Raw genomic sequence first — 21,242 nt, 5'->3', positions numbered from 1 at the left:
CCTGCTTTCGAGTGTTTTAGCACATTCTTGGAATGGGCAGTGCGGGAGAAAGTGGGTTTGCAGGATGGCTAATGAGCCTCTGCTCCAGATGTTGATCCAATCCCCTCTTGAAGCTGGCCATGCTTGTAGCCGCCACCCCCTCCTGTGGCAGGGAATTCCATGTGTGAATCACCCTTGGGGTGAAGAAGGACTTCCTTTTATCCGTTCTAACCTCCAGATGGCACCTGGAGATCTCCAGGAATTCCAACTGATCTCCAGATTTTAAAGATCAGTTCTTCTGGAGAAAACGGCTGCTTTGGAGGGTGGATTCTAGAACACTGTATCCCACTGAGGCGCCTCTCCTCCCCAAACCCCACCCGCTCCGGTTTTCACCCTCAAATATTCGGGGATTCCCCAAGCCTCTTGGTGAATGCAGGAATTCAATGATTGCCTTCACCCAAGTAGATCTGCCTGAGCATTGGTCATCGTCAGAGGTGTCTTTCCTCATGCCTCATCCATCTGAAATGGGGAGGGGGGAGGGGTGCTCTTTGTCTAGCTAGCAGGGCCAAATTCACAGGGCTGTCAAACATGCAGTTCGTGGGCCGAATCAGGCCCCCGGACGGCTCCTATCAGGTTCCCGGGCAACTGGCTCTTGTCTGCTTCCTTCTCCCTTTCTTGCTTCCTTCTTGCTTCCTTGGCCCCCTTCCTGGAACGCCGCAACCTCGCAACAGTGATCCATGCAACGGTCACCTCAAGATTGGACTACTGTAATGCCCTCTACTTGGGGCTACCTCTGTGCCGGACTCGGAAGCTGCAGCTAGTGCAGAATGCGGCGGCCAGGCTGTTACTGGGGCTCCCGAAATGGGAGCACATACAGCCGGGGCTGCGCGGACTGCACTGGCTGCCAGTTATCTACCGAGTCCAGTACAAAGTGTTGGTTATTACCTTTAAAGCCCTATATGGCCGAGGACCTGCCTACCTAAGGGACCGTCTCTCCCCGTATGAACCCCAGAGGGCACTGAGGTCAGCAAGTAAAAACAAAATGACCATCCCTGGGCCGAGAGAGGCCAAGCTCCAGATCACCAGAGCACGGGCCTTTTCAGTTGCGGCGCCTGCACTGTGGAACCAGCTCCCGGAGGAGGTGCGGGCCCTGCGGAACCTCGACCAGTTCCGCAGGGCCTGCAAGACTGCCCTTTTTAGACACGCCTATAATGATACGGACTGCTGAGTTGCAATGAATGAAGAACCGCCATCTCTAACACCATTTAAACTGGCAGAATCAGCGCTAGAACAGCTATTACTGCCAGATATATATATAATGTAATGTAAAATTAAGTATTTTAACTGAATTAACGGGTTTTTATATGTGTAATTTTAATTGTTAATCTAATGTTTTACTACTTATGTTAATATATTACTTGCTGTTAGCCGCCCTGAGCTGCTTTGCGGGGAGGGCGGGGTAGAAATAAAATTTATTATTATTATTATTATTATTATTCTGCATCTCAGCTTGCTATACAAGGCTTGCTTGATTGCACAGGAGCGATAGAGCAAAACCTCCATTTTCTCCCTTGGTTGAGGCTCCTCCCCTCCTGGTCCCCTGGGGAGGGAGGGAAAGAGCCAGAGCTTCCTTTGCCCAGTTCCCTGGATCCCATGGGAGAGATACAAAAGAAAGCACCTTTAAGACCAGCGAGTGCTAATGCTTTAAGCAGGTTTTATTATAAGGTTTTGTTTTGTTTTTTAAAAAAAAATCTTTAGTCGTGTTTGTCTGTGTCCCTTAAAAAGTTTATATCTCTACTGCCTTTTTATTTATTTTTGTAAATCCGATTTTTGACAACAGTTTTTCAGTTTACAATAAAGAACATTGTGATCTGTCACCTCAAATAATGCAGCCTTAGTGAGGATATAATAAGCAATTTAAAAAAAAAAAAAACAAGAACAAGAAAGAGGAATCCATATCTCTGCTACCTAATCTTAAATAAGTACAAGGGGAGGGACGGTGGCTCAGTGGTAGAGCATCTGCTTGGTAAGCAGAAGGTCCCAGGTTCAATCCCCGGCATCTCCAACTAAAAAGGATCCAGGCAAAATAGGTGTGCAAAACCTCAGCTTGTGACTCTTGGAGAGCCGCTGCCAGTCTGAGTAGACAATACCGACTTTGATGGACCGAGGGTCTGATTCAGTATGGGATGGTGGCTCAGTGGTAGAGCATCTGCTTGGTAAGCAGGAGGTCCCAGGTTCAATCCCCGGCATCTCCACAAAAAAGGGTCCAGGCAAGTAGGCGTGAAAAACCTCAGCCTGAGACCCTGGAGAGCAGGGGAGGGATGGTGGCTCAGTGGTAGAGTATCTGCTTGGTAAGCAGGAGGTCCTAGGTTCAATCCCCGGCATCTCCAACCAAAAAGGGTCCAGGCAAAATAGGTGTGCAAAACCTCAGCTTGAGACTCTTGGAGAGCCGCTGCCAGTCTGAGTAGACAATACTGACTTTGATGGACTGAGGGTCTGATTCAGTATGGGATGGTGGCTCAGTGGTAGAGCATCTGCTTGGTAAGCAGAAGGTCCCAGGTTCAGTCCCCGGCATTTCCAACAAAAAAGGGTCCAGGCAAGCAGGTGTGAAAAACCTCAGCTTGAGACTGTGGAGAGCCGCTGCCAGGCTGTGTAGACAAGACTGACTTTGATGGACCAAGGGTCTGATTCAGTAGAAGGCAGCTTCATATGTTCATATGTACACTCAATGCCCAGCCCAGCCTTACGAGGTCTCATTTATGTCAGATTCAGCCCTCATAACAAATGAGTTTGACATCCCTGCTAGAAGAATGATCTCCCAGGGGAATCTGCCTGGTTCTAGGGTTGCCAGCCTCCAGGGGGGGCCTGGGTATCTCCCACTTTTACAACTGATCTTCAGCTGGCAGAGATCAGCTGCCCTGGGGAAAAAGGGCTGCTTCGAAAGGTGGACTCTATGGAATTCTGCCCCGCTGAGGCCCCTCCCCTTCCCAAACCCCACCCTCTCCTGGATTCACCTCCGAAGTCTCCACAAACCTGGCAGCCCTTCCCTTACTGCATCCCAATGTTTCCTGAAGATGGTCGTTTTTGGAGTCTAGATCAGGGGTGTGGCGGAACCGGCCCGATTCTGCCTTCAGACCCGGTCCCATCAGCTCCCTATTGAGTCGCCAACTCCTGGAGGGAGCTATTTCTCCTCCTGCCCCTTGGGCGCGCTGCCACCACCTGCTCAGTCCCGGGGTTCAGATTGAGAGGAACAGGACTCCCAGTCCCCCTCTCCAGCTATGAGGCCAGGCCTCCAGGTCCTCTGCCACCCTGTACTTGGGTATCACAGAGACCTCAGCACTTCTTTGGGGAACCCCTGGAGGATTGGCACCTTATCCAACTGCATGCCTTCCCCCTTCCCTGGGGCCCCCTTCTCAACACAGTGTGGTCTAAAGCGGTCTGGGGATCTATGTGGTACAGAGATTGACTGCCAGCATTTAAAACAGAAAAAACATTTATTTAAAGGAGAAAAAGATAGGGAAAGAAAAACAAAACAAAACTAGTTGCCTTTAAAAAGTTAGCACAGCACCCGCACAGCACACAGCATAACAAAGAAAAGTTGATTATAAACGCATCCTGCTGGCCCTGATCTAAACATGCCCTGCCCTTTTGGATGACTTACTTTGTCTTACTGCCTGGAGGCCTCATTCTCTTTTGAATAGGCCGTATGCACAGGCAGGAGCTCTCCCACTGGCAACCTCTCCCTTCGAGCTGCAGCTGAGAACTGAAAAACTCCTCCTCCTAGCACATGCCAAGAACAAAAGAACTTCCTGCCTCTCTAGGAGGCTTTCCCCCTAGAGTTGTTGGTTTGGCTCTGGAAGGGAGGGGGGGTTGGAGGGAGGCTACAAAGCCTGCTGGGGAATTTACTGATCCCTGCCAATGAAGCACCAACACTCTAAGATGGTGTTTCTCCACAAGGGGTCCTCAAACTTTTTAAATAGGGGGCCAGTTCACTGTCCCTCAGCCTGTTGGAGGGCCGGACTGCCGTTACTGTACAAGGCCGCGGGCCGTCAGTTCTCCGTCTTCTGCATCTCTCTCCCTTCCCCACACCACACACCTTGGCCTGGGAACTCACCTCACCTCGGTATCGCCTCACACTCTGTCTCCGCTGCCTCAGCCCAGTGCCGGAAGTGTGCGTTGCTAACGCGAGTTTAGGTCGAACGTCACTTCCGGTCTGATTTTGCCATAACCCGGCGGGCCGCATAAACGTCCTCAGCGGGCCACATCTGGCCCGCGGGCCGTAGTTTGAGGACCCCTGGTCTAGATGATCTGTCCCAATTGTTGGTAAAACTATGTATTTTACGGAGTATTTAACAGCTATGATGCTGATTATAATGTGCTTTTTTTTTAATGATGCGGTAGCTGTTCTTTACTATGATTATATTATATATTATTACGACTGGGAATTACGAAGGCGCGATTAGCGGGCGTTCATCTTCTGTAATGGCCTCGCTTTGATGGCGTTCGTTTTTTTAAAATCACAACTCGCCCTGGAGATCAGTTTTCAAATGGAAGGACGGGACAGAAGTGTTCTTCTTCATAGGAATGATGCAGAAGGATATGTACCTTACAATACTTGGGAGTAGAACCGGGAAATAGCTTGGGTTGCCTCTGCTGTAAGTATTTTAAAGGTGTGGAGGATCAGGCTTGCAATCCCACTCCTTTACATCCTGACACTGGGATTTTTGGTTTACAGAGCAGAGCTTGCCCAGTCACAGAAGCACGATACTGAGATCCAGGGCTTTTTTTTTGTAGCAGGAACTCCTTCGCATATTAGACTATGCTCCCCTGATGTAGCCAATCCTCCTGGAGCTCACAGGGCTCTTCTTACACGGCCTACTGTAAGCTCCAGGAAAACTGGCTACATCCGAGGTGGGTGGCCTAATATGCAAAGGCGTTCCAGCTACAACCCCCCCCTCCCCGGCTGAGTTCAATAAATAAATCTCCCTGAATCTCCATATGTCCTACCCCGCAGGGTCGTTATGAGGATTAAATGGATAACGACGATAGCTGCTCGCAGGACCCTCCCCCCTGGGGAGAGAACTGGAGTAGAAATGAATTAAGAGAGCCTGTTTGGTGCAGTGGTTAAGTGTGCAGACATCAAGATTTTAATATTAATCTAATCTTAGAATGCTTTTTAATGACAATGATGATTAATTTTATAAATGTTTGATTTTAATATGTATGTACATATAATATATATTGTTTTAATTAAGAACATAAGAACGTAAGAGAAGCCATGTTGGATCAGGCCAATGGCCCATCCAGTCCAACACTCTGTGTCACATAAGAGAAGCCCTGTTGGATCAGGACAGTGGCCCATCCAGTCCCACACTCTGTGTCTCATAAGAACATAAGAGAAGCCATGTTGGATCAGTCCAATTGCCCATCCAGTCCAACACTCTGTGTCACATAGGAACATCAGAGAAGCCATGTTGGATCAGGCCAGTGGCCCATCCAGTCCAACACTCTGTGTCACATAAGAACATCAGAGAAGCCCTGTTGGATCAGGCCAATGGCCCATCCAGTCCAACACTCTGTGTCACATAAGAACATAAGAGAAGCCCTGTTGGATCAGGCCAATGGCCCATCCAGTCCAACACTCTGTGCCACATAAGAACATAAGAGAAGCCGTGTTGGATCAGGTCAATAGCCCATCCAGTCCAACACTCTGTGCCACATAAGAACATAAGAGAAGCCCTGCTGGATCAGGCCAATGGCCCATCCAGTCCAACACTCTGTGCCACATAAGAACATAAGAGAAGCCATGTTGGATCAGGCCAATGGCCCATCCAGTCCAACACTCTGTGTCACATAAGAACATAAGAGAAGCCATGTTGGATCAGGCCAATGGCCCATCCAGTCCAACATTCTGTGTCACATAAGAACACAAGAGAAGACATGTTGGATCAAGACAATGGCCCATCAAGTCCAACACTCTGTGTCACACAGTGGACAATATATGTGTGTGTGATAATTGTTGAAGTACCTGTGTTGTAAGCCGCCCTGAGCCTGCTTCGGCGGGGAGGGCAGGATACATATTAAATATTATCATCATCATCTGGGAGAACCGGGTTTGATTCCCCACTCCTCCACTTGCAGCTGCTGGAATGGCCTTGGGTTAGCAATAGCTCTCGCAGAACTGTCCTTGAAAGGGAAGCTTCTCTCAAAGCTCTCTCAGCAGTGGCAGACTGGGTTTAAAAATATTGGTTGCCAGGTGACATAGACGGCCCATCCACAACTATAAGGCTTTCATTTACGTTCTGTAAGAAATAAATAATTTTTTTTTAAAAATACATAAATGGAAAAAAGTACAATTAAAACTTTTGCAAAATAAATATATATTTTTAGTAATTACAGTGCACATATAATGTACATATTACTGGCGGTATACAGTAGATACTAAATGTCAACACAGATCACATTTTCTCCAGACGAGCTGATCTCTGCCGGCTGGAGATTAGTTGTAAAAACGGGAGGTCCCCAGGCCCCACCTGGAGGCTGGCAACCCTAAATACAACATAAATTTTAGTTGCATTACGGTAATAATCCTGGAACTTCTAATATATTTTCAAGCTACTAAAAGTGTCATTAACATTTTAAACATATTGTCTAATGTTTACGGGGGCTCACTTGTCACGGGGCAAGCTGACACCCTGACCAGTCCGCCACTGTCTCTCAACCCCACCCACCTCACAGGGTGCCTATTGTGGGTGAGGAAGGGAAAGGAGATTGTAGGCCGCTCTGAGCCTCTGTCCTTGGAAGGGCAGCTGCTGGGAGAGCCCTCTCAGCCCCACCCACCTCACAGGGTGTCTGTTGTGGGGGGAGAAGATATAGGAGATTGTAAACCGCTCTGAGTCTCTGATTCAGAGAGAAGGGCGGGGTATAAACCTGCAGTCTTCTTCTTAACTGAATGACTAGCATGACTGCCTCATTTCCAGGCAGTTGGCAACCCACCATCTTGCCACACCCTGAATCCTGAAACCCACTGCATAGAAGAAAGACCTCAAGTGGAGACTGATAACTAAAGGCAGGAGCGGGGGATGCTCAGGGGACCCCCCAAAAAACATCTGGGCGCAGGAGGTCCTTTGGAGGGGAGGGGGCGCCCTGCAGCCCCTCCCCCCGGCCCCCAGGGGCGGTTGCTAGGGGAGGCCTGGCTGCTCCGCGTCCGCCGGGCCGTCGCCTAGCCACGGTTGCCAAGGGGCGTTCCCCGGAGCCCTTTCCACCCCTCCCTCCTCCTCGTTCGAACAGCTGGGATTGCCGGGCTGTACCATTATGACAGACCATAAGGGGGGGAGGCATGAGGAGAAAAAAGCCAGGAAAGGCGCTCGTTCGGGGACGGGACAACGATGAGGGGGCAGAGAGAAACAAAACAGAGCGAAGCGTGAAGAGAAAAGGGAGGGGGGCAGCTCAAGCCTGCCGTGGCCGTCGGCGCCGGGCTTCGTGCCCCCCTCCAGCTGTCGCGCAGGTGGTCCGGCCCGCTCCCTCCCGGCCTGCCCCGCTGCTCTCCCCTCCCCCTCAGTCGCGCCTGGAAGGGGCCGAGGCGAGGCGGGCGGAGCGGCGGGTCAGTTGGGCGGCCGGCCTGGAGAAGGGACGATGGCGCTGCTGCCCCCCAGGACCCCCCTGCCGCCCGCCCCGGCCCGGAGGGGGCGCGCCAAGGCTCGGCCCGGCGCCAGGTGAGGGGAGGGGAGGGCGTGGCACCAGGGGGCGGGGCTACAGGGTGGGGCGCTCCCCGTGGGGGTCATGGCGGGGGGGGGGTTGGAGGAGCAGATGGGGGGCTTCGGTTTCTGCAGGGAAGGGGGGTTGCCAATCTCCAGGCGGGGCCTGGCGCTCTCCCGGGATTCCAGCGGTTCCCCAGGCTGCAGGGAGCAGTTTCTGCAAGTGGAATAGGTGAAGTTGCCCATCTCCAGGCGGGGCCTGGAGCTCTCCCGAGATCCGAACGGTTCCCCTGGCTGCAGGGAGCGGTTTCTGCAAGTGGAATAGGTGAAGTTGCCCATCTCCAGGCGGGGCCTGGAGCTCTCCCGGGATTCCAGCGGTTCCCCAGGCTGCAGGGAGCAGTTTCTGCAAGTGGAATAGGTGAAGTTGCCCATCTCCAGGCGGGGCCTGGCGCTCTCCCGGGATTCCAGCGGTTCCCCAGGCTGCAGGGAGCAGTTTCTGCAAGTGGAATAGGTGAAGTTGCCCATCTCCAGGCGGGGCCTGGAGCTCTCCCGAGATCCGAACGGTTCCCCTGGCTGCAGGGAGCGGTTTCTGCAAGTGGAATAGGTGAAGTTGCCCATCTCCAGGCGGGGCCTGGAGCTCTCCCGGGATTCCAGCGGTTCCCCAGGCTGCAGGGAGCAGTTTCTGCAAGTGGAATAGGTGAAGTTGCCGGTCTCCAGGCGGGGCCTGGCGCTCTCCCGGGATTCCAGCGGTTCCCCAGGCTGCAGGGAGCAGTTTCTGCAAGTGGAATAGGTGAAGTTGCCCATCTCCAGGCGGGGCCTGGAGCTCTCCCGAGATCCGAACGGTTCCCCTGGCTGCAGGGAGCGGTTTCTGCAAGTGGAATAGGTGAAGTTGCCCATCTCCAGGCGGGGCCTGGCGCTCTCCCGGGATTCCAGCGGTTCCCCAGGCTGCAGGGAGCAGTTTCTGCAAGTGGAATAGGGTGAAGTTGCCAATCTCCAGGCGGGGCCTGGAGCTCTCCCGAGATCCGAACGGTTCCCCTGGCTGCAGGGAGCGGTTTCTGCAAGTGGAATAGGTGAAGTTGCCCATCTCCAGGCGGGGCCTGGAGCTCTCCCGGGATTCCAGCGGTTCCCCAGGCTGCAGGGAGCAGTTTCTGCAAGTGGAATAGGTGAAGTTGCCCATCTCCAGGCGGGGCCTGGAGCTCTCCCGGGATTCCAGCGGTTCCCCAGGCTGCAGGGAGCGGTTTCTGCAAGTGGAATAGGTGAAGTTGCCCATCTCCAGGCGGGGCCTGGCGCTCTCCCGGGATTCCAGCGGTTCCCCAGGCTGCAGGGAGCAGTTTCTGCAAGTGGAATAGGTGAAGTTGCCAATCTCCAGGCGGGGCCTGGAGCTCTCCCGAGATCCGAACGGTTCCCCTGGCTGCAGGGAGCGGTTTCTGCAAGTGGAATAGGTGAAGTTGCCCATCTCCAGGCGGGGCCTGGAGCTCTCCCGGGATTCCAGCGGTTCCCCAGGCTGCAGGGAGCGGTTTCTGCAAGTGGAATAGGTGAAGTTGCCCATCTCCAGGCGGGGCCTGGAGCTCTCCCGGGATTCCAGCGGTTCCCCAGGCTGCAGGGAGCGGTTTCTGCAAGTGGAATAGGTGAAGATGCCAATCTCCAGGCGGGGCCTGGAGCTCTCCCGGGATCCGAACGGTTCCCCTGGCTGCAGGGAGCGGTTTCTGCAAGTGGAATAGGTGAAGTTGCCCATCTCCAGGCGGGTCCTGGCGCTCTCCCGGGATTCCAGCGGTTCCCCTGGCTGCAGGGAGCGGTTTCTGCAAGTGGAATAGGTGAAGTTGCCCATCTCCAGGCGTGGCGTGGAGCTCTCCCGGGATTCCAGCGGTTCCCCAGGCTGCAGGGAGCGGTTTCTGCAAGTGGAATAGGTGAAGTTGCCAATCTCCAGGCGGGGCCTGGAGCTCTCCCGGGATTCCAGCGGTTCCCCAGGCTGCAGGGAGCGGTTTCTTCAGGGGAAATAGATGAGGTTGCCAATCTCCAGGTGGGACCTGGAGCTTTCCCGGGATCCCAACGTTTCTCCAGGCGGCAGATATCAGTTTCTGCAAGTGGAATAGGTGAATTTACCAATCTCCAGCCGGGGCCTGGAGCTCCCTGTGGATCCCAACAGATCTGCAGGCAGCAGGTATCAGTTTCTGCAAGTGGAATAGGTGAAGTTGCCAATCTCCAGCCAGGGCCTGGAGCTCTCCCGGGATCCCAACGGATCTCCAGGCTGCGGAGTTGAAGGAGCAGATGGGGGGGTCCATGGGAGGGTGAGATGGGGGATGACTTCGGTTTCTGCAGGGAAGTGGGGGAGCTGTCAATCTCCAGGCAGGGCCTGGAGTTCTCCTGGGATTCCAACGGTTCCCCAGGGTGCAGGGAGCGGTTCCTGCAAGGGAATAAGTGAATTTGCCAATCTCCAGGCGGGGCCTGAGTTCTCCCGGAATCCCAACGGTTCTCTAGGCTGCAGTGATCGGTTACCCTGGAGGAAAATGGCTGCTCTGGTGGGTGACCTGTATGGCATTCAACCCCACAGGGCAAGGTCTCTCCTCTCCCCAGACTCCTCCTCCCCCACTCAAACCTCCAGGAATTTTGGAACCCAGAGTGGAGTACCCCACTCCGGAGACTCTGCCTCCCCCCCACGCCCCCCCCCCCCCAAATTCAGGAATTTCCCAACTCACAGTTGACAACTGTAGTGGTAAGGGATGGGGGAAGAGTGTTTTATCTCCATGACAGATGGGGGGGTGCAGATGTAATCCCATGCAAAATTGGGGGGGGGGGTTATCTCCTGAGGGGCTTGCACAGGGGACTACCTTTACCTTTTTATCAGCTGTCGAGGAACCCAGAAATTATTGATAAAGGGGTCCTTTTGCTTGGCCGCGTTCGAATAGTTTGGATGTTTTGAACTTCTCCCACCTTGGCAATTTTTAGAAAAAGAATCTGTTTCTTTTCACTTCTGGTTCTCTGGTGTCTCGTGACAAACAGGCCTAGCAATGCTTTGAACAGGATAAAGGGAGTTTCCCTCGCAAAGGCAGTTAAACTGAGATTTGCTGAGAGACTTCCCTCTTTTTTCTTTAATGCCTTATGATAATGTCTTGGTAACTTTCCGGAGCGCGGTTTGACAAAAGGTAATTGCACCCCTTAGGCACAATTCACAATGTCATGAAAGAACAGGAGTTCAAGAACTGTCAGCAGGTCACACGAAATGAAGCCAGAACCGGCTAGTGGCTTTGATTATCCTTTGGATAACAGCTTGGGGTTTGTGACTCAATTCAGATGTTAACTTCCTTAATACAAATTTGGGGCTTCTCCACCCACTGTAGGTGTTCCGGCTACCGAAACTAGTCAATGGTCCGTGTACTTTCCTTGATTAGATGTGGATTTTGCATGGTTTTTTTCCCCTCCCTGTACTACTTGCGTTTCGTGTCCCGCTTGCTGTTTTGCTGGCAGCCTCCTACAGAAAACATCTGCATGGTGAGGATCCACTCCTTGCTTCTGGCGAAGTGAGTTTTGATCCACAAGAGTTTCTACTAGGATGAAATGTTGGCCTTGAAGGTGCTGCAAGGCTCTCGTTTATATTTAGGTTTATATAATGCTCTCCAGGGTCTCAAACTGAGGTTTTTCATGCCTATTTGCCTGGACCCTTTTTAGTTGGAGATGCTGGGGATTGAACCTGGGACCTTCTGCTTCCTAAGCAGATGCTCTAACCACTGAGCCACCACCACCACCCCCCTTAAGAACAAATGAAGCTGCCTTCTACTGAATCAGTCCATCACAGTCAGTCTTGTTTACTTAGACTGGCAGCGGCTCTCCAGGGTCTGAATCTGGGGGGCTATCATTGTTTGAGCCACAAGAAGAGGCTTAGGGTGGGAGGGGTAGCAGGTAAGCTGGTACTCTCCTGCCTTTTTTGTGGAACTGTTGGGGAAGGGACGGTGGCTCAGTGGTAGAGCATCTCCTTGGTAAACAGAAGGTCCCAGGTTCAATCCCCGGCATCTCCAACTAAAAAGGGTCCAGGCAAAATAGGTGTGCAAAACCTCAGCTTGAGACTCTTGGAGAGCCGCTGCCAGTCTGAGTGGACAATACTGACTTTGATGCACCGAGGGTCTGATTCAGTATGGGATGGTGGCTCAGTGGTAGAGCATCTGCTTGGTAAGCAGAAGGTCCCAGGTTCAGTCCCCGGCATCTCCAACTGAAAAAGGGTCCAGGCAGGTAGGCAAGAAAAACCTCAGCTTGAGACCCTGGAGAGCCGCTGCCAGTCTGAGTAGACAGGACTGACTTTGATGGACCAAGGGTCTGATTCAGTATAAGGCAGCTTCATATGTTCATATATGTTCATGTGTCTAAGGGGAGGGATGGTGGCTCAGTGGTAGAGCATCTGCTTGGCAAGCAGAAGGTCCCAGTTTCAATCCTCAGCATCTCCAACTAAAAAGAGTCCAGGCAAAGAGGCGGGAAAAACCTCAGCTGGAGACCCTGGAGAGCCACTGCCAGTCTGAGTAGACAAGACTGACTTTGATGGACCGAGGGTCTGATCAGAGGTTGTTTAGTAGAAAAACAGATGGTGGAGCTCATCCAGGGATTGTTATGCAGCTGCACCTACTACTCAATGGACAAGGTAGGTGGGCAGGAGGAGGGGAAACCCTCAGAAAGGTTCAGGTGCTCCTGTGAGCTCCTGCTGAACCTGAGGCCTGGGTCTGATTCCGTATAAGGCAGCTTCCTGTGTTCATATCTACGTTCTGTCCTGTTTGGGGGAGCTTGATGCATTCAGTCCAGATAAGTCTTGGCTGCTCAGACCAGCAGCGGCTCTCCAGTGTCTCAGGCAGAGGTCTTTTCCCATCACCTGTCACCTGATGATTTTAAATGGAGATGCCAGGAATGGGATACATAGGACCTTCTGCACGCCGAGCAGAATTAAACTTGGGCGGTCTTAAAGGCAGGGCTTGAATTCAGCAGGAGCTCGCAAGAACGCAGCTCCTGAACCTCCAGCTGGGGCCTACATGCAGTGGGGTTTCTCTCCTTGCTGCGCACAAATCCCGGGACATGCGCGAATGAGATATGCCAGGGATGGCCAACGGTAGCTCTCCGGATGTTTTTCCGCCTACAACTCCCATCAGCCCCAGCCATTGGCCATGCTGGCTGGGGCCGATGGGAGTTGTAGGCGGAAAAAACATCCAGAGAGCTACCGTTGGCCACCCCTGAGATACGCTGCTGAGCTCCTGCACCTTTTTCTCCTACAAAATGAGCCCTGCTTAAAGGTATCCCCGAATTCAAACTTTCTTCCCTCCTTCAGTAGGCAGGATGAAGGTCTCCAACTCTGAGCCTGCCTAGTAACTACTCCCCTTGCACTTCCAGCCGATGACAGCTCAAGCATGCGAAGAAGGTTCCCTGCCCGCTGAATCTTCCCAAGGCCCTGCCTTTTAAGCCCGTGTACACCTGGGCCTTGGTATCAGTGCAGGAGATAAAAAATGGGGTGTGGTGGAAGGAATAGATCCAGGATGAGTGATTTGCCATTGCATAGGAGAGAGAGTGGGTGGGCACTGGGGCATCTGCGTTGGGTGGGAGAAACGGGTCCTTGCAGCTCTGGTTCCACATTTCCAGACTGGCAAGTTTGCCATTTGCAAGAGAGGCAGTCGCTTGACTGAGGAGCGCAGAGCTTAAGTTCTGGTGGGAAATCGGGGGGGGGGGGGCTTTGGAGGTGGGAACGCCCCGGTGATCTCTAGGGGGTGTTTGGAACGGCAAGGATACCGAGGCCCAACAAGAAAAGAAAAAAAAACAAGCTCGCGTGCCTAGGAATTTGCTGCCAGCCCGTAGGCATTGGAATTGTTTTTTTCCATCCTTGCATTCAACCGTATTAGGAGATCCGCAGAACAGGCGACTTGAGGGGGGCGGTAGAAGAAAACCTGTTTTGAAATCCTGCTTTTTATAAGGTGGGATGAGGGACTCTGAAAGGTGTCACATAGCATGGGCTGCTTCGGAGGAGGAATTGCTTGCTCGCGTCCCTGCCGTTCTCCATCCGCGTGTTCTCCACCCCAGGTGAGAGCAGCTGGCTTTGGAGATGGGATTGGGAGCGGAATATCTGTCAAGGGGCGCTTTGACTCCCGAAATCTCATACCCTAAGAGCTTGTTGGTTTTCAAGGCGCCGCTAGACTTCAATCTAGCCGCATTTAAAGACTAGAGTGCCGCATCCGTTGGCAGAGAGAGATGTCTTGGGCCCTGCACAGCGAAGACAATACAACCGAAGCGTTCATAGATGAGGAATCAGTTGAACAAAGCGGGAGTCAAGTGGCACCTTTAAGACCAACGGAGTTTTATTCCGAGCGCAAGCTTTTTCTGCCGGGGGGGGCACCATGACTTTCAGTTCCGGCAGCCTTCCTTTTTCTTCTCGCAAGGAACGCGAGGCAAGCAGGGCATGCGAATTCCTCGAGGGTGTATGCGTGCCGTGTGCGCATGCCTTCGGTGCCCTCCGAGGCAGCCACACAAAGAACAGCGGCCTTTCTGTTTGCGGTGTAGTTACATGGCCGCCCGCGTGAAGGTTAAATTCCTTTTTTTCTTGTGCAGCGGCAAATTAAATTAGTCACGAGCGTATTGCGGGGCGGGGGGCGGGGGGCCGAGGAGCAATTTGTTACAAAGCCCGGCTTTGCAGCTGGAGAAAAGACCCTTTGCAAATATTCCAGGGAATTCATGCAAAAATGCAGACGCTGGTTGTGTGTGTTCTGGCGTGCTCTTTTTCAAAAAGATGCTTCTTTTTTTTTTTTGGTTTTGAAAAAAAGGGGGCAGCTTGGGGAGAATGAGAGACCTTGGGATTGGAAACCCCGTTTCAGTCGGAGAGCTGTCTTGGGAATTTCAGTCTTCGGAAACATCTGCAAGCACTAAACGCCGTCCCAGGCCTGTACTGCACTGTTAACATCCCCCCTCTTCAAATGTCAGCTGTTCATGTTACCCTTCCAGCAAGCTTTGGCATTCCATCCCTTTTTTCTCACCCTCTGACTTAACGGTCCTGTTTCCATTCTGTTCTCTGTTCCGTTGTATGGAGCAGAAGGGGGAAAAGGCAGTTACCTTTTTTTGTAGCAAATTTACTTCCCAGGTCACTGAGTGGATGGGGTAGAGGGTATCTTCACTCTGCAATCAGGGGAGAAATTGTGTGACCTTGGGGGAGGGCAGTCATGCTCTCTCAGCCTAAACTACCTCACAGGCTGGTTGTGAAGGTAAAATGGAGATGAGACGATGCGAGTGAACCATTGGATATAAATGAATTGAGCATACGAAGCTGCCTTATACTGAATCAGACCCTCTTGGGTCCATCAAAGTCAGTATTGTCTACTCAGACTGGCAGCAGCTCTCCAGGGTATCAAGCTAAGGTTTTTCACGCCTCCTTGCCTGGACCCTTTTTAGTTGGAGATGCCGGGGATTGAACCTGGGACTTTCTGCTTACCAAGCAGATGCGCTACCAGAAGGAAGGGGAGGAAGGAAGGAAGGACATATGAAGCTGCCGTCTACTGAATCAGACCCTCGGTCCATCAAAGTCAGTCTTGTCTACTCAGACTGGCAGCAGCTCTCCAGGGTCTCAAGCTGAGTTTTTTTCACACCTATTTGCCTGGACCCTTTTTAGTTGGAGATGCCGGGGTTTGAACCTGGGACCTTCTGCTTACCAAGCAGATGCTCTACCACTGAGCCACTGTTCCTCCCCTGCTCTCCAGGGTCTCAAGCTGAGGTTTTTCACACCTATTTCCCTGGACCCTTTTTAGTTGGAGATGCCGGGGTTTGAACCTGGGACCTTCTGCTTACCAAGCAGATGCTCTACCACTGAGCCACTGTTCCTCCCCTGCTCTCCAGGGTCTCAAGCTGAGGTTTTTCACACCTATTTCCCTGGACCCTTTTTAGTTGGAGATGCCAGGGACCGAACCTGGGACCTTCTGCTTACCAAGCAGATGCTCTACCACTGAGCCACTGTCTCTCCCCAATTAAACAAATATCTTTAGATAATTTTTCTTGAGGGGGGGATCTGTTCCCACTGTTTCAAAGCTCATGAGCAGGTCCCGGGTGCTTGGGAAGATGGAGCCTGCTTCCAGTTTAACTTAACTTAATTTTTTAATTTATACCCCACCCTATCCTGCAGGCGGGCTCAGGGCGCCTGGGGAAAAATCGCTGACTGACCTCAAGGTGGCGGTCAGCATTTCCCTGGGTGCGTAAGAAAGGGCCACGAGAACCAAGCACTGCTGCGATCCTTGCTGCCCTCCGTCTCGTGATTTGCCTAAGGTCACAGAATCAGCATTGCTGTCGGATGGCCATGTAGCCTCTGTTTCAAAAGCTCCAAGGGAGGAGAGCCCACCACCTCCCGAGGAGGAAGCCTGTTCCACTGAGGAACCGCTCTAACGGTCAGGAAGTTCTTCCTAATAGAATCATAGAGTTGGAAGGGACCTCCAGGGTCATCTAGTCCAACCCCCCCCCCCGCACAATGCAGGAAACTCACAAACCCCTCCCCCTAAATCCACAGGATCCTCATTGCTGTCAGAGGGCCATCTAGCCTCTGTTTCAAAAGCTCCAAGGGAGGAGAGCCCACCGTCTCCCAAGGAGGAAGCCTGTTCCACTGAGGAACCGCTCTAACAGTCAGGAAGTTCTTCCTAATAGAATCATAGAGTTGGAAGGGACCTCCAGGGTCGTCTAGTCCAACCCCCCCCCCCCGCACAATGCAGGAAACTCACAAACACCTCCCCCTAAGTTCACAGGATCCTCATTGCTGTCAGATGGCCATCTAGCCTCTGTTTCAAAACCTCCAAGGAAGGAGAGCCCACCACCTCCCGAGGAGGAAGCCTGTTCCACTGAGGAACCGCTCTAACCGCGAACATTAACAAAATAGGAGTCGATTGCACCTTTAAAACCAACTTAGTTCTCTTCAGAACGTAAGCTTTCGTGTCCGTGCACACTTCTTCAGACGAGGAATGAGGTACAGTAAGCAGATCCACATAGAGCTGGCGGGGTTTGGAATGCCAAGTGGCACAAAGTTAAAAACCAATAGAATAGTAAAATTAACAGATTCAGAAAACCTTTGATCTGGGTTGCATTCGCGTGGGAAAACCATAAAACAGTAATATGTCAGAATGTGAGAATGCCTGTTAATTATTCTATTGCTAATAAACCTGAGTCAAAAAGAAGGCATTTCTTTCCCAGAAGTTTTTCCTGTCCAACTAATTTACCTTTTAACATGTAACATAAATATATACATCGTTCTAGTTTGCCGTTAGGAAAAATACATTAAAATATAATAGAAGATGGGTTTAATATATTTAATAAGATAAACAGCCAATATCCCTAGTTTGAGTATGTCAGTACAAAAGCATTATTCTGATACCCTATCCTAAAAGAGAAATACATTGGAATACTGTGGATATATCGCCCTACTTGGTGAAAGTGGGTTTAGCATATGTTCTTCATGAAGTTGCTTTACAATGAATCAGGCCATCAAGGTCAGTATTGTCCACTCAGACTGGCAGCGGCTCTCTCAGGCAGAGAAAGGCCTTTCCCATCACCTCCTGCCTGGTCCTTTTAATGGGAGAATCAAGGGATTGAACCTTGGACCTTCTACATGCCAAGCAGATGCTCTACCACTGAGCCACAGCCCTTCTCCATTCGTCTCCAGGGTCTCAGGCTGAGGTCTTTCCCATCACCTCCTGCCTGGTCCTTTTAACTGGAGATGCCTATCAAGCACATCTTGCTCAGCCCTCCTGTCCTGGGAAAAAAGCAACCTTTCGCGCTGTATGTAGCAACCTCCAGTGCAAGCTTCGAGACATTCAGAACGAGTGGTGGACCAAGCTTGCTGAGAGAACCCAGCTGTGTGCAGACACTGGTGATTTAAGAGGGTTCTACGAAGCCCTGAAGGCAGTATATGGTCCATCATATCAGACTCAGAGTCCCTTGCGTAGTGCAGACGGCCAAGTGCTCCTCACAGACAAGGCATCCATATTGAACTGGTGGTCGGAGTATTTTCAGGTTCTCTTCAGTGCCAACCGCGTAGTTCAAGATTCAGCAATTCACCTCACCCCACTTCAACCAGTGAAAACAGAGTTGGATGAGATCCCCACTCTAGAAGAGACTGTTAAAGCCATCAAGCAACTGAAAAGTGGCAAGGCAGCAGGAGTTGATGGAATTCCACCAGAGATCTGGAAGCATGGGGGCACAGTACTACATAGCTCACTTCACAAAGTACTTGTCACCTGCTGGGAACAAGGCAAATTACCACAGGACTTTCGCGATGCAATCATCATCACCCTATACAAGAACAAAGGGGAAAAATCAGACTGCTCCAACTACCGGGGGATAACCCTGCTCTCCATCGCAGGCAAAATCCTTGCCAGAATACTCCTGAACAGACTGGTACCTGCCATTGCAGAAGAACTCCTCCCAGAGAGCCAGTGCGGCTTCAGAGCTAACAGGAGCACCACCGACATGGTATTTGTTCTCAGGCAGCTCCAAGAGAAATGCAGGGAACAAAACAAGGCTCTGTATGTGACTTTTGTCGACCTCACCAAAGCTTTCGATACCGTTAGCAGGAAAGGCCTGTGGCAAATCTTGGAACGTTTAGGATGTCCCCCAAGGTTCCTCAGCATGATCATCCAGCTACACGAAGACCAGCGAGGCCAAGTCAGACACTGCAACGACCTCTCGGAGCCCTTCCCAATAGGCACAGGTGTAAAGCAAGGCTGCGTTCTCGCGCCAACTCTCTTTACGATCTTCTTTAGCATGATGCTTCAAAGAGCCGCAGTAGATCTAGATGAGGACGATGGTGTCTACATCCGCTATCGCACCGATGGCAGCCTGTTCAACCTGAGGCGACTAAAGGCCCACTCCAAGACAATGGAAAAACTCATCTGAGAGCTACTGTTTGCTGATGATGCTGCACTCGTCTCCCACTCGGTATCAGCTCTGCAGCATATGACGTCCTGCTTTGCAGAGGCTGCCAAGCTATTCGGCCTAGAAGTTAGTCTGAAGAAGACAGAAGTTCTCCACCAGCCTGCACCCCAGGAAGATTATCACTCTCCCTGCATCACTGTGGGTGAATCAGTTCTGAAGACAGTCCAGCAGTTCAGCTACCTGGGGTGCATCATCTCCTCAGATGCTAAGATCGACAAGGAGATCGACAACAGGCTGGCAAAGGCAAACCGTGCCTTTGGCCGACTGCACAAAAGAGTGTGGAGCAACAAGCATCTGAAAAAAGGCACAAAGATCAATGTTTACAAAGCGGTTGTGATGACAACCCTCATCTACGGCTCCGAATCGTGGGTTTTATACCGTCATCACCTGCGACTCCTTGAGTGCTTTCATCAGCGCTGCCTTCGCACCATCCTCAACATCCACTGGAGTGACTTTGTGACCAACACTGAAGTTCTCAAGCGGGCGGAGGTTACCAGCATTGAGGCACTGCTGTTGAAGACGCAGCTGCGCTGGGCAGGGCATATTTCTAGGATGGAAAACCACCGCCTTCCCAAGATTGCCCTGTATGGCGAACTCTCCACCGGCCATCGAAATAGAGGGGCACCAAAGAAGAGGTACAAGGACTCCTTGAAGAAATCCCTTGGCACCTGTCGCATCAACCATCACCAGTGGTCTGACCTAGCCTCAGATCGCAAAGCATGGAGGCACACCATCCACCAGGCTGTCTCTTCTTTTGAGAACGCACGCATAGCTGGTCTTGAGGACAAAAGGAGATTGAGGAAGAATCGCACTGCTACAGCACCAACCCCAAATCAGACTTTTCCCTGCAGCCACTGTGGCCGGACCTGCCTGTCCCGCATTGGTCTTGTCAGCCACCAGCGAGCCTGCAGCAGACGTGGACTATTGCACCCTTCTTAAATCTTCGTTCGCGAAGCCAAGCCGAGAGAGAGCTGGGGATTGAACCTGGGTCCTTCTGCATGTCAGGCAGAGGCTCTGCCACTGAGCCAGAGCCCTTCTCCATTAGCCTCCAGGGTCTCAAGTTGAAGTGTTTCCCATCACCTCCTGTCTGGTCCTTTTAATGGGAGAATCAAGGGATTGAACCTTGGACCTTCTGCATGCATTGCAGAGGCTCTGCCCCAGAGCCATGGCCGCTCCACAAAGACTTCCACCAGGGCAGATTAGGCTTCAGGGTGTGTATCTGTTGCCAGCCTCCTCTACATCCCAGTGACTGCCCCCATTTTTCTGCTCCCCTCTTGGACCTTCGCCAGTAAGCCCAGGTCAGAGCTTTGGTCAACATCAACCGTTCTGTGTGTTCCAAGCTTCCCTGTTTGTCTAAATACATGAAACTGCCTAATACTGAATCATACCCTTGGTCCTTCAAAGTTAGTACTGCCTATTCATGTAGGATAGGTCTACCAGCGGCCCCTAGCCATGGCGAGTAAAGAGAACTTCCATGTTCAGAGGCTGTCACCCTCTAAATCCCAGTGCCGAGAGGACAACATCAAGGGAAGACCTTTATGCCTTGGTTTGGATCTCCAGGGCAACGGATTGGCCACTGTGTGAGGCAGGATGCTGAACTAGATGGACCACTGCTCTGATCCAGCAGGGCTCTTCTGATGTTCTCATGAGGGCCTCAATCTCTCTGTCCTGTCGTTGGCCCCCCGGAGGAACTGGCTGGCCACTTTGTGAGGCAGGATGCTGGACCAGATGGACCAACAGTCTCATCCAGCAGGGCTGCTCCTGTGTTCTTACTCAGATTGGCAAGGTCTCTCCAGGGTCTCAGGTAGAGGGAGGTCACAGTACCAACAGCCAGATCTTTCAACTGGAGATTTCAGGGATTGAACCTGGTACCTTCTAGGTGCCAAGCAGATGTTCTGCTCCTGAGCTGCAGCCCTTCCCCAATGCCGTTTTAACGCCTCGCGGTCTTTTCCTGCCGGGATCCTTTGCTGTTGTGGAGCAGCCGATCCAGGGTTAGGATTTGAGACTCCTGCTCAAATCCCTGTGGAATCGTAGCCTTCAAAGGCTCTCTCCTCTCCTCCTCCTCGCTGATTTCACAGCCTTTAAAAGGCTTTTTGTAAATCCATCCACAGTCTGTAGGACAGAGCAGCTTAACCTCCATTCGTTCCATTTTTTTTTTAATCTCACTTCCCAAAAAAACGGCAATGCGAGCCAGCCCCAAAGACATCTCTGCTGCCAGCTTCTTGTGCCCTTCAGCTATCGGCTCTGCAGGCTGTCTGCCTTTTGCCACGCAGGCCTGGCACTCCAATTGTGCCCGGAGTATCAGGTGATCCTTTGTCCCACAGACATGGCTGTTATAAAACAGTCTGCGACTGGGTTTGTCTTGGCAGCTGGCTGGGTGGGAATCAGGTAGTGACTGCTTACACCTTTACCTCTTTTGTGAATATCTCCAAGGCCTCGTTGCCAGGAGTGGCCTGGAAGTTTTTCAAGTGTGGCTGCTGGAGGTAAAACGTTATAGAAGCAAGTCTGGTGACAGTATTTTGTCACATGGATTTTGCTGCTGTCTGTGTTTTGGCACTTATGGCCGCTTTGCTGTCTCTCTTCCCTTCCCCCAGTGAACTACAGTCTATAACAGGGGTGGCTCAGGATTCACATGTGGCTCTTTCA

General features: G+C 51.9%; 1 protein-coding gene across 1 annotated transcript in view; it reads left to right on the top strand.

Moving 5' to 3' along the window:
- Window positions 1–7,613: 7,613 nt before the first annotated feature.
- DNAAF9 (dynein axonemal assembly factor 9) overlaps window positions 7,614–21,242 on the top strand; it is a 186,789-nt gene continuing 173,160 nt past the window's right edge. The window contains 1 exon segment of the mRNA XM_060247199.1: window positions 7,614–7,694. Coding sequence (XP_060103182.1) covers window positions 7,615–7,694 — 80 coding nt within the window. The 5' untranslated portion in view covers window position 7,614.

Source organism: Heteronotia binoei, chromosome 9 (assembly GCF_032191835.1).
Source record: "Heteronotia binoei isolate CCM8104 ecotype False Entrance Well chromosome 9, APGP_CSIRO_Hbin_v1, whole genome shotgun sequence".
Classification (NCBI taxonomy): Eukaryota; Metazoa; Chordata; class Lepidosauria; order Squamata; family Gekkonidae; genus Heteronotia; species Heteronotia binoei.
Note: the sequence above shows the minus strand (reverse complement) of the source record. Positions and strands in the feature narration are given on the sequence as shown.